At 41.3% G+C, this 13,684-nt stretch overlaps 1 protein-coding gene across 1 annotated transcript in view; it reads right to left on the bottom strand.

The window, feature by feature from the left end:
* The window catches only part of LOC148524755 (thioredoxin domain-containing protein 5-like), a 29,192-nt gene that overhangs the window by 7,887 nt on the left and 7,621 nt on the right, over positions 1–13,684 (bottom strand). The window contains exons 4-7 of the mRNA XM_088471677.1: positions 13,523–13,619; positions 4,432–4,547; positions 717–803; positions 451–576 (exon numbers count right to left, since the gene is read on the bottom strand). Coding sequence (XP_088327803.1) covers positions 451–576; positions 717–803; positions 4,432–4,547; positions 13,523–13,619 — 426 coding nt within the window. The remainder of the gene's footprint in view (positions 1–450; positions 577–716; positions 804–4,431; positions 4,548–13,522; positions 13,620–13,684) is intronic.

The following is a 13,684-nucleotide window of genomic DNA, read 5'->3' as shown; positions in this document are numbered from 1 at the left end:
GTTAAGGCCCCCATACACCTACGCGATTTCTAGACGATCACACGATTTTCGACTCGACGTACGTTCAGTCTTGTGGAAATCGTGCATGTTTTCATCCGATGCGCGCTCCCGTGGGCCCTTCAATCGTATCTTATGATCATATGTGCAGCACATATGTTCCATCGTATCGTGTTCAGAACGTGTCTTTTTTTTTTTCATGTGATCCATCGTGTGGTAATTCAAGTAATTTCAATGACTGTTTGTCCCTATTCCCTAAAGAGCGCGTGAGGCACAGGATCGATAATACGACTGATCCTGTGCAAACAAAAAAAGAAATGGTGACGACGGGACTGCAAGGTAATCTGATGTGAATCGGATCGGATGCTGAACGCGTAGGTGTATGGGTCACTTTACTATGGCTCATCAAGTAAACCCACAAAATTAGCTATGCAACTGCAGGCTGCTACCCACTTCTATTGCTGCAGGCTCTTCAGTTGGTACTTCAACATCATCTTCCTTTTCCTCTGCAGTTTTCAGTTGGCTTACAGCATACTCTTTCAGGGAATCCAAATCCCGCTTCCCTTTGTATTGGTCCACCTGTAACAGGAGAAAAGTAGATATAGCAAATAATTTTTTTTATTTCACCACAAAGCATGGCATGGCCAAATATATATGAACTGAGCACAGAGGTTCAATAACAGATAGATGATGTATTTCTACAATATTGGATTACTTACTTTTTCGCCATTTCTAAACCACAGTAAAGTTGGATAGCCACGTACTTGATTGTCAGAGCAGAGCTCATTATGCTGAGTGCAATCAACCTTTGAAAAGGAACATTGAGCAAGTTATACCAGATACCAAGCACGAGCAAAGAAAGTAACAGGTTAATTATTCATTTACAAATTTTATTCCATAAACAAAAAACCTTATGGTTTCACATGTCCCATTAAGGCCTCTTAGACATGATCTGAAATTTCACAAAACCTACTGAATTTGTGCCACTCAAACTAAAAAAAGCAATGAAATTACGATCCTTAAGGCTGACGCCTTAATGGATGTGTTTCTTGTGCAGCACAGATATGGTATGCCATCACACCCTGTCGTTAACTGCAGAATCAGCACTCTCACAGAGTGAGATTGCTGTCACTCACAAAATGGTGGAGCTGCTAATTCACAGAATTCTGTGCTCATTGGAATACACATATGGAGTCTATGCAACTGAGATCTGAGCAGTTATGTGGCACACACATCCCACTTAGTGCCAACAATCTTCCCATTCGTTCACCACAACAATCCTACTGGGTTCCAATATCCTTCTCACACCATACATCCATCTCATTGAGAATACACATTCAGCTCCCTAATTTCTAAAACTATCATACTCTGTCTATGCATGTACACTATCTTTGCTGCTATAACTTCCTCATCTGTGTGGTCTCCTTACAGTGCTAGTTCTTTATTTTCTCATCCGCACCAATCTGTCTTTCCCCATCCGCGACACCCTGTCTTCCTGCATCCATGCCACTCTTTCCTTCTATCTGCACCACCAACTTCCCCCTAGTCACACCACTTTGTCTTCCCCTCATCTGTGCCACTCTTTCTTCCTCCATCTGCACCACTCTGCCCCCCCAACCGTGGCGATCTGTCTTCCCCCTTATCTGCACCAATCTGTCTTTCCCAATGTGTGTTCTCCCATTGTACTAGTCTGTATTCCCTCATCCGTATCAATCTGTCTTTACCCATCTGCGCTGCTCTGTCTGCATCCATGCCACTGTGTAACCCCCATCCACATCGCTCTGTTCTCCCAAACCATGCCAATCTTCCCTGCATCCGCACCACTGTTTTCAACGCATATGCATCACTTTGTACCCCCCATCCGCACCACTGTTTTCCACCCATCTGCATAATTTTGGCTCCTTCCCATCAGTGCTGCTTAAGCTCTACCCCCCCCCAACTTATATATCCCCATCCACACAGCTCTCTTTCCCCCCATCCACTCCACTCTTATCCCATCTGTGCAGCCCTATCTTCTGCTCAGATCTCAGTTGCATAGACTGCATATGTGTATTCCAATGAGCAAACAATTCTGTGAATTAGCAGCTCCACCATTTTGTGAGTGACAGCAATCTCTCTGTGAGAGTGCTGAATCTGCATTTAACCACAGTGTGTGATGGCATACCATATCTGTATTGCGCAATGAACACGTCCATTAATGAGTCAGCCTTAATGATCGTAAATTCATTGCTTTTTTTAGTTTGAGTGGCACAAATTCAGTAGGTTTTGCGAATTTTCAGATCATGTCTAAGAAGCATTAATGGGACAGGTGAAACCGTAAGGTTTTTTTGTCTATGGAATTTCATTGCTTTTTTACAATTTATTAACCATCAGGGTTTTGAGGAGCAAACCGGGCCAGTCTAAATTCGCTCCCTACCCAGAGTTATGTCTTCCCAAAAATCCCCCATGGAGAACAGCAGAAAAGTGGTCCTAATTGAGAGTGTCAGAAAAAAAGTCATGACAAATTTTTTGAATACTGCTTATAAAAAGCTGTAATTTTACCAAAAGAAAATAGTTATCCGAACGATAATCAAATAATGTACAGTAACAAAAGAAAAGCATAGTGAAAATACAATTAATATTTAGAGACTAAACAGAACAATGGTGTAAAAAGATGTCACTAGCCTCCTCCATGACCGCGTTGATTCCTTCCAAATGGTTTGGGATCCATGATAGCTTTACTAAACTAACCCTTTAGTGTGCTTCACTATGGGCGTGATTTAGAGACGCACGCAATGTTGATGTTGGGTGCAGTACAGTGATTTTTTTGGTACTGTGCACGCACCACAGCAGTTTGGCTAGCGGCAATGATCGAAGAGTGTTTAATTGTAAAGTGAGTGACAGGTAGTCAGTGTTTGGGGGAAGGTAACGCATGTGTGTCAGGACAGTTTTCTAGGTGAGCCTCTACCAAATTCCTATGCAGCTGAAGAGGCCCTGACGTCTAAGACGAGACACTCATTCTGAGACAGCATGGGCTTGCTCAGAGGTTCCACATTTCTGCTTTTGTACGCAAGCGGCAGATGTGAGATGCCAGCAGAAGGCGGCTGTGCACAGGATGGCAGCTGAGTCATTAGCATATTTTCACAAGTCCTCTCAATACGGGATTGCAGCAGCGACATGCATTGCATGCATCTCTGAATCAGGCCCTATATGAGCCGAATATGTGGTCCCGTCCAGCATCCCTCGCTTTGCATTATTTATTTTTTTATCCACATGCCAGTGCCCATTTGATTCTGCCAAAGTCTTCCCCCTACCATCCCTTTTCTTCCTCTCTCCCTACCGCATATCCTCCATCACTTAAATGAGAAATCCCAACAGCTTGTTACCCATTACTAATTGCTGAAGTATTATACAAAGTCTATACTCATTTTTACCTCCGTTTCTATAATTATTTTGTGAAGACTTATTGTATTTATATACTCTAAATGCCTACTTTAATTTTCTGTTGGAATAAAGAGAACATAAATAAAATACCATTGACTTGTATTAAATACGTGAAATTAAATATTATAGAATAAATGTTCCAATTACAAACATTTAACATCAGTGAATTTATGTTTTTTTCTGGGTGTACAGCATCTGTCTGAAAAGTATATTTTAATTTTTACTATAAATGTAGTGATTAAACGGGATGTAGTCAATATACCTCCGATTGGATTGCCGATGGTCGAAATCCCGACCTGTGGCAGAACACCGGCACTGGAATCCCGACATCAGTTGAGATGCAGACGCCGGGATCACGATCATAAGCATAGCGGGCTGAGTTAGCTTTTAGCCACAGGTGGTGGGGGGGGGGGGGGGGGGGGGGTGTTGGGATTAGGCACAAAAGGACAGGGGGGTAGGAACTAAGGGGGAGGGTTAGGTTTAGGCACTAACCGGGAGGGTTAGGATACTTACCTAGACCCTGTCGGGATTCTGAGCATCGGGATGCTGCGGACGGCCTTTTGACAGCCGGCATCCAGAATGCCAGTCTCCCATACCCAACCAGATTAAACACTGCTGGTTTTCCTTAAGCCCTAGTGCTCCAACACCACTTACCATTAGACAGATGCTCAGGAGAGTGTGGGAGAATACTTTGAATCTATGCATACAAGATACTATACAACAGGGGCAGCAGTTATTAATGAGTAGATACACCACCAGTTAAAAGGTTTTAGAATACTCATTTTTCAAGTTATTATTAAAATTCAAACAATTTAAGTGATTAGTAAACTGCTAGATGTTAGAAGAAAAAAAAAAAAAAAAAAGAAAAAAGTTTACTATGCAAAATAATAATGTGAATTTCATAGTTATAGAAAAAGGATTTATTTTAGAGAACAAGTAATTATTCCCCCGAAAATGTACAGAAAGTCCAACTACTGATGCTTACAACGGGTCTGGTTGCTCTCTATATACCTTAGCAATCTTGACTGTTTCAGAGTCATGAAATGAGGCTGCCAGTTGTTCCCACACAGGGGCCAAGGATTTGCAATGACCACACCATGGTGCAAAGAATTTGATGAAATGGTTTCCTGCAAAATAACAAATAAAAACAAAGAAAGGGTTTATATTATGAGGGCAGTAATGTTCAATGGGCCATATTTTAGCAGCATAACATATACTGTGATAGAAACCTAAAAAGTTTAAATCTTTCTGCCCTGAAAGCGGTCTAGTATAGCAACAGTCATAAAACATAGGACATGTCGCTCAGTGAATGGACAATAACCCGGGCATACCATAGCAAATTAAGAAGTATCTAATTTTATATATATACTACACACACTTATTGAAACACTTTGCTTGAATACTGGGGTGACCTAGCCCTATCAGGGGTGGTTGTCTATATGACTCTGAAAATGGATTTAAAGAGGTTCATTGCTCTAGTCTAGGAGGGCCTGTAAAAGGGCCAAAGTGGCCAGACAACATGTGTATAAGTATACTTGGCTATATTGTGATTAATATTTGTGCATGAACTGACTTCTATATATTTGAACGGTAAAGTGTGCTTTAACTGAGTGATGATGAAAAATCAATATAAAGTTTTTTGCATTTTTGGAAAAAGGAGTAGAACCCTCTGATTTTTTGGATAGATGGATAGCAGTATGACGACTGCATTGGAGGTGGTACCTTCTATGATGTGGATTAACCGGTTGTGCACCTGTTATATATATATATATATATATATATACACACACACACACACGCACACACACACACACACACACAATAGCACAAGGGTCCGGCACTCCCTTAACATAACAGTACTTGCCCGGCTGAAAAATTTCATGTAGAAAACAGCGATAGTCGGCACTCCTGGTACAGATGACAAGGTATAACCAGCGTAGTATGTCAACGTTTCAAAGCCTTTATTCTATGTCTTTTTCATCAGGACTAACAACAGACTGTTACATCTTACCTTATAACAGCAGCTTCACCCAGTGAACAAGCGCCATGTCCGCATCGGGACCACACCCCCGGCGGGCAGCGCTAAAATGACGTCATCAGACCCAGATCACATGATACGCCCTGGCTGATGACCTAGCAGTGCTCCCCATCACCATGGTAACCCGCATAGCAGCGGATCTGTACAAAATAACAATATCACACCATGAATACATGGCAACAAGCAATAAAAATGGACTGAAATCTATTAATTGATAATAATAGCTAACACAATTTAACAATAATAGTGTTTGAATAAATCAAGAACAAGCAGCCCCTAACAACTGCACAGTTAAGAAAATAACAATCAGGACACCTATTAGAGCACATGATAACATTTCTTAATTACACTTAATATTATATCTCCAGTAAATGCTGGATAATATACATATATATATATTTTTGGCAACAAATAATCGTTCATCTAACTGACGGCCATGGCAATAGACCCTATGAATAATGCCCATAAGTAACAGCCCCTACATAAAGCAGTTTAAACCTAATTGTTCATTGAGCCCCTTGGGAGCAAGGGTCCCCAACGTATGGATCCAGCGGGCCTCACATTGAAGTAGTTTAAGAGGTCGATTTCCACCTCTAATTGAGACCGGCACATGATCAATCATGCGGTAGCGGAGGGAGGCAAGGGAATGAGGCACTGTGGCAAAATGCCTAGCTACAGGCTGTTCGCTAGTCCCTGTATTTAGAGCTGCACGGATAGCTGAACGATGGAGTGCCATACGTTCTTTAAAACTTCTCTCTGTCTTCCCAATATACGATAACCCGCAGGGGCACAAAATTTGGTACACCACAAATGTGGAGTTACATGTGAGTGTATATCTAATATAATATGGCTTACCGGAGTGTGGATGGTGAAATACATTGCCAGCTATAAGGTACCTACAGGTCATACAGGTACAACGAAAACAGACATGTTTCGTACCAATACTATTAGAACGATAAACTTTATTAGATGGAGTGATATCTGTTTTTACCAGTATGTCACGAAGGTTACGTCCCCGGGTATAACACGGCATAAGTTTGGTATTCGATAATGACAAATCAGGATCTGATTGGACCATAGACCATACATTTTTGGCAGCTTTGTTGATCTTAGAGCTAGCGTTACAATAATGGTTAGTCCAAATCAATGCTGGAGGTTTATTGGTCTGAACCTTAGTATCTAGAAGATCCGCCCTATTCAATTTCATAACCTTCTGCTTGATTTTCTCCAATTCATACCGATCATAGCCCCTATCTAGAAACTTTAATATCATCGCGTTCATTTGACTTTCAGCCATCACAGGGTCAGAGGTAATCCGCTTGACCCGCAATAACTGAGAGTATGGTAACCCTCGTTTAAGTGCCACGGGATGACAACTGTCATGGTGAAGCAGATTATTTCTATCTGTAGTTTTAGAATACAAACTAGTTGTGATCGTACCAAAGTTAATTGAAATTAACACATCCAAAAAATGAATCTGGGCATCACTAATGTTATAAGTGAGCTTTACCGGTGATAGACTCAAATTATGTTGCTCAATAATATTAATGAGGTCTACCTTAGGACCCCTCCAAAAAATCAGTAAATCGTCTATATAGCGCGTAGAAAACGCTATTCTAGATGCAATTTCAGAACGGGAGAAAAAAATATCATACTCAACCGAAAACAAAGATATTGGCGTATGATGGGGCCACACTGGACCCCATCGCACAGCCGATTAACTGTAAAAAGAAATCACCATCATACATAAAATAATTTTTGGTCAAAATCAAATACAACATATACTATAATTCCCCATGATGATGGAGTGGCTGCTACTATGAATTACCTTCATCAGCATCCAGATTACACAGGACCAGAGTTATCATTTATTAGGAATTTGTTGTATTTGATTTTGACCAAAAATTATTTTATGTATGATGGTGATTTCTTTTTACAGTTAATCGGCTGTGCGATGGGGTCCAGTGTGGCCCCATCGTGCGCCAATATCTTTATGTTTTCGGTTGAGTATGATATTTTTTTCTCCTGTTCTGAAATTGCATCTAGAATAGCGTTTTCTACGCGCTATATAGACGATTTACTGATTTTTTTGAGGGGTCCTAAGGTAGACCTCATTAATGTTATTGAGCAACATAATTTGAGTCCATCACCGGTAAAGCTCACTTATAACATTAGTGATGCCCAGATTCATTTTTTGGATGTGTTAATTTCAATTAACTTTGGTACAATCACAACTAGTTTGTATTCTAAAACTACAGATAGAAATAATCTGCTTCACCATGACAGTTGTCATCCTGTGGCACTTAAACGAGGGTTACCATACTCTCAGTTATTGCGGGTCAAGCGGATTACCTCTGACCCTGTGATGGCTGAAAGTCAAATGAACGCGATGATATTAAAGTTTCTAGATAGGGGCTATGATCGGTATGAATTGGAGAAAATCAAGCAGAAGGTTATGAAATTGAATAGGGCGGATCTTCTAGATACTAAGGTTCAGACCAATAAACCTCCAGCATTGATTTGGACTAACCATTATTGTAACGCTAGCTCTAAGATCAACAAAGCTGCCAAAAATGTATGGTCTATGGTCCAATCAGATCCTGATTTGTCATTATCGAATACCAAACTTATGCCATGTTATACCCGGGGACGTAACCTTCGTGACATACTGGTAAAAACAGATATCACTCCATCTAATAAAGTTTATCGTTCTAATAGTATTGGTACGAAACATGTCTGTTTTCGTTGTACCTGTATGACCTGTAGGTACCTTATAGCTGGCAATGTATTTCACCATCCACACTCCGGTAAGCCATATTATATTAGATATACACTCACATGTAACTCCACATTTGTGGTGTACCAAATTTTGTGCCCCTGCGGGTTATCGTATATTGGGAAGACAGAGAGAAGTTTTAAAGAACGTATGGCACTCCATCGTTCAGCTATCCGTGCAGCTCTAAATACAGGGACTAGCGAACGGCCTGTAGCTAGGCATTTTGCCACAGTGCCTCATTCCCTTGCCTCCCTCCGCTACCGCATGATTGATCATGTGCCGGTCTCAATTAGAGGTGGAAATCGACCTCTTAAACTACTTCAATGTGAGGCCGCTGGATCCATACGTTGGGGACCCTTGCTCCCTAGGGGCTCAATGAACAATTAGGTTTAAACTGCTTTATGTAGGGGCTGTTACTTATGGGCATTATTCATAGGGTCTATTGCCATGGCCGTCAGTTAGATGAACGATTATTTGTTGCCAAAAATATATATATATGTATATTATCCAGCATTTACTGGAGATATAATATTAAGTGTAATTAAGAAATGTTATCATGTGCTCTAATAGGTGTCCTGATTGTTATTTTCTTAACTGTGCAGTTGTTAGGGGCTGCTTGTTCTTGATTTATTCAAACACTATTATTGTTAAATTGTGTTAGCTATTATTATCAATTAATAGATTTCAGTCCATTTTTATTGCTTGTTGCCATGTATTCATGGTGTGATATTGTTATTTTGTACAGATCCGCTGCTATGCGGGTTACCATGGTGATGGGGAGCACTGCTAGGTCATCAGCCAGGGCGTATCATGTGATCTGGGTCTGATGACATCATTTTAGCGCTGCCCGCCGGGGGTGTGGTCCCGATGCGGACATGGCGCTTGTTCACTGGGTGAAGCTGCTGTTATAAGGTAAGATGTAACAGTCTGTTGTTAGTCCTGATGAAAAAGCCATAGAATAAAGGCTTTGAAACGTTGACATACTACGCTGGTTATACCTTGTCATCTGTACCAGGAGTGCCGACTATCGCTGTTTTCTACATGAAATTTTTCAGCCGGGCAAGTACTGTTATGTTAAGGGAGTGCTCCTTCACCAAGATACTGGAGGTGGTGCCAAGGTACACACACACAAACACACACACACACACTTGTGTGGAGACGATGTACAATATGGAGTAGACAAGTCCACATCCAGCATCCTTAGGATAGGGGTACACTCACCAGACTTTAAGTTGCGGTACAAATGTTTTTATTCCATGGCAATGAAGTATAATCACACAGACGTTTCGGTCCCTTCTGGACTTTTGTCAAGGTACAAATTAGTTTATCTTACAACAGACATTAAATACCCATAACCCCTCCCACATATAAAACACATGCAAACATATAAACCTAGACATGGATACATTTAGACTCAAAATCAGCGGTATAACCTAACAACGGTATAAATCCTTTGCCAACTAAAGGACATCCAGTGTCCTGTGAATACATATATACACCCTCACCGCGAGTCTGGAATCCAGCGCCGGCAGTGACACGCAGGTGAACCGCATGCAGCCGGAAACAGCCACGGTCACATGGTCCATTACAAAGGGAGTAACCAGTGCAACCAATCAAGGAGGATCGAATGCCACTAGCATCATACCGTCACACCATGGTAACTGTAGCAACAGGGGTAAACAAATTCCCCGTAATCAGCGTTAAAGCACTGTCATTATAAAATACAGAAAGGTATTGGACCAGTGAGCGCAGCACTACTTATAAAAATAGGGGTTATGGGTATTTAATGTCTGTTGTAGGATAACCTCTTTTGTGCCTAGTAGAGGAGCACGGGAGACAGATTGTTTGCTGGTGCAACGTCAGCCCAGCTCCGGCGGCCACTCACACAATGCGGGAAGCCTTATTCACCAAGCACCTATCACTGTACATGTTACAGCTGCTAGCAGTTACTTGTAGGTACTTTGTATCTACATTACTGCGCCCTTTCGTCTTGTCCATTACCATTGATACTTTTGGATATGTCTATTGAACTTTAACTGGACCAGTCAGTATACTATTGGAGCCAATTATCTATTCAATCCATTAGTTCAAACTAAGCGATGTGTGCACACACAAGAGACTTCTTAATTGGTGTTCTTAGTATGTAATATTGTTGTATTATTATTTTTAAATATATATTTCTCATGTATACTATGAGAGATTTATATATCTTTAAATATTTGACTTATGATTAAAAAATATATACATATTATATTTAACGGATCCGTGACTGTTATATGCATTTGTGTGCGTTCTACCATCTCACAGTAAAGAGTTTTATATTAGCGCAGTCTGTAGTTCAATAGAATTTTGTGTGTTTTATGGGTATTCACAAATCCCATGTTTAAAGACTTGCTGCTATAATCTAATATATTTCTTTAAATTATATTTTGTATTGGTTCATAGAGAATCATTCGATTCAATTTTAATAAACACCGAGATCATTAGATTGTTTTGTGTTTTAACCTCATTTGTACCTTGACAAAGGTCCAGAAAACCGAAATGTCGGTGTGATTATACTTAATTGCCATGGAATAAAAACCATTTTTACTGCAACCTAGAGGAAGGGCAGGACGGACAAACAGACCTAAATTACACAAACCAAATCACTAGTTCTGACCCAAACACACTCAGATTTCTGTCCACTCTCACAAGCTTCCTACACACACCTTGCACGCTTCCTCAACCTATTTCACCCTATTCACTCAGAGCTTTGCATCCCAAAAATCCACAGAGCCTGTGGGTCGGATTCATAGGTGTATGCTTTTGCAACCGAGATTGCATCTTTTTGTGACTGCGTCTTTATGCTAATGCCACAGCTGATGGCATACGTACAGAGACGCCCTGCACAACCACACCATTGGAGATTGCACCTATGGCTGGTGCACTTTTTCCATCTGAACACGTGTCAATATAACTGTATCTTAAGACAGTTGCTGATCGAGAGACAAGCTCGCATCTGGCCAGCCTCCCCCCCCGTTGTCGCCCAGAAACGCCCACAAATATTGCTTCTTTCTGCTGCGGCTCCCGGCGGTAACTATCGGGACACATGCGCAGGCTAATAACTTCAGCTGCTAGCATGCGGCATAGAAACTGCGTGCGCCTCTGAACCAGGCCCTGTATGGTGGTCAAGTTGATCACTACTACCCTTCTCCCAGACCTCTGCTGTTTATCACACCGGTGACAACGCACTTCTCATACAAATACTGCATTCCTTAGGTCTCCTGGACTCTGTCCTATCTAGGTTTTCACCCACTTCTGAAACTGCTCCTTCAGTGTTCATTTCTCTCTATCCAGCACCTCCAGTGAAGTACTAAAAGGCTTTGTCCAGTACTCCCATGTCATCTATTTTCTCAAAAACAAACTGTAATCAACATTTCTGTTGAACCTGATAAACAATCCTAACACCTTAAGCCCAGCAGTCCAAACGTTATGGAACTGGGAATGAGGTTCTCTATCGACTCACTCTTGATGCTCCTCTTTAGCCATTTGACAGCAAATACATAAGAGATTTTATTGACGTCAGTACTTTGTAGGTCCACCACGTGTAGTGATTACAGCAGACACCCGTGTTGGCAAACTGTCCACAAGCACCTTGACAACAGGATGCGGTATGTTTTGCCATTCCGCCTTAAGTACTGTGACCAACTGTGACACTGAAGAAGGTTGAGTCGGCTAAGAACGCACCCGTCGCTCCAATTCACCCCTGAGGTTCTCAATGAGGTTAAGATCTGGACTCTGAGCTCGCCCAGTCCATCCGTGTTACCGTATTTTCTGTATACCAGTCTAGCGTTGCCCTGGAAACATCACAGGTGGCATTGTCATCCTGATAAAAACATTAATTGTTTCCGTAGAACTGCAAGTGCATGGGCCTCCCTACGAAGTGTTCTTGTCGATTAGTGGCCATTTGGAACTCGTGTGCAATGGTATGCATTTCGCTTGTGTGGGGTTGTCCAGTCACTTTAGTCTACATAGACCCGTATTCAAGTAGAAGCGAAAAGTCCATTGATGGACTTTGTCGTCATCGCTGGTTTTGGGTGCGAACAAGTATCGCGCGCATCCCCAGTGAAACTTAAATCGGCAAACAGTTCTGTCAGTTTTGGGGAAATCAGCCTGACACCCCCAAAAGATGCACTGACATGGGGATCACTATAGGTATCCCCGAATAGCCCTGCTAAATGTATTTGGGGTTTTTAAATGGTCTCAATAGGCGCTATTTAGCATCTTCCAGCAAGTGGTGAAGAATAGCATTTTGCAACAGTTTTTGGGGAAAATAAGTACTCTCATCAAAAGGGTGCAAGCTTATTTTAAAGTTGCTAAAGTCAAGCATTAAAGCGCGCCAAAAACGCACCTTCAGCAAACACCTGCAAACAATAATACACCTCCCCCATACTTGCAGACACCCCCAAAGTCTATTTCGCTAGTTTTTTCATTTTGTACCCCCACTTTGATTTTTGTCGCCCATTTTTTCAAAGTGCTTCTTTTGGGGTGTCCTCTGTGGGTTTTTTTTGCATTTTCTGCAGTTAGCGACAGGTGGGGGGGGTGCAGGGGTTCGGGCGTCAAAAGGGTGCAGGGTGGTTCCCGCAACATTGCACCCCAAAACCCCAATACTGCACTTTTTTCCGTCGGGTATTCATAGGCGAAACTTTTTCGCCTATTACATTGCATTGAGTTATCACGCCGGCGAAAAGACGCTTGAATTGAACACTGGGATAAATTGAAACCGGAGAAAATGACGTCATCGGTGAGAAAATATCGCTGAAACTGACTTTTCGCTTCTAACTGAATACGGCCCATGGTGCACTTCCACAGGTCATTTTCAGGAAATGTTTCCAACAGAATTCATAAAAAATAAGTTTCTGAAACAGATTTTCCGAATGGTTATGTAAAACTCAAAGATTGTATCGCCGGATCTTTAAAACCTTTGTAAATAGCATGTTGCTCCTGCTAAATTCGGCTAATATCTAGAATACAGTAAATGTATACAGATAGGACAGATGTTAGACGGGTCTATTTTGAAGAATGAACTTCCATGTTCCAGCTAAATTTTCGGTTACGAAATGCACCCTCCATAGAGCAGTTAGAGATGGAAAATTCTTGAAGTTGACAACCCCCCTTCAATTAATAAAAGACAAACCCACACATGTAAATATTAGCACTAATAAAAAGGTATACATGTTTGCTTTAGCAATAAAAACAATTAGCAAGAATATTTTGGAACATTGTAATGGACCAAACTAATGGAATACCTTCGGCTACATGATCCTTGAAGGTTTCTGAGGTAAGCTCGTACAGGCCCTGTTTGGCTTCCAAAATTTTTGGAGGTTCTTCTTCAACTTCTGGTTTCTATAAAAAGATCATTTTTGCATCAGTTCTATTAAATGCAGTTTGCATATTTTACACTTCACTTC

The sequence above is a fragment of the Taudactylus pleione genome, unplaced genomic scaffold (genome assembly GCF_031769625.1).
Source record: "Taudactylus pleione unplaced genomic scaffold, aTauple2 ptg000116l, whole genome shotgun sequence".
Taxonomy (NCBI): Eukaryota; Metazoa; Chordata; class Amphibia; order Anura; family Myobatrachidae; genus Taudactylus; species Taudactylus pleione.
This window is presented reverse-complemented; position numbering and strand designations above follow the sequence as displayed.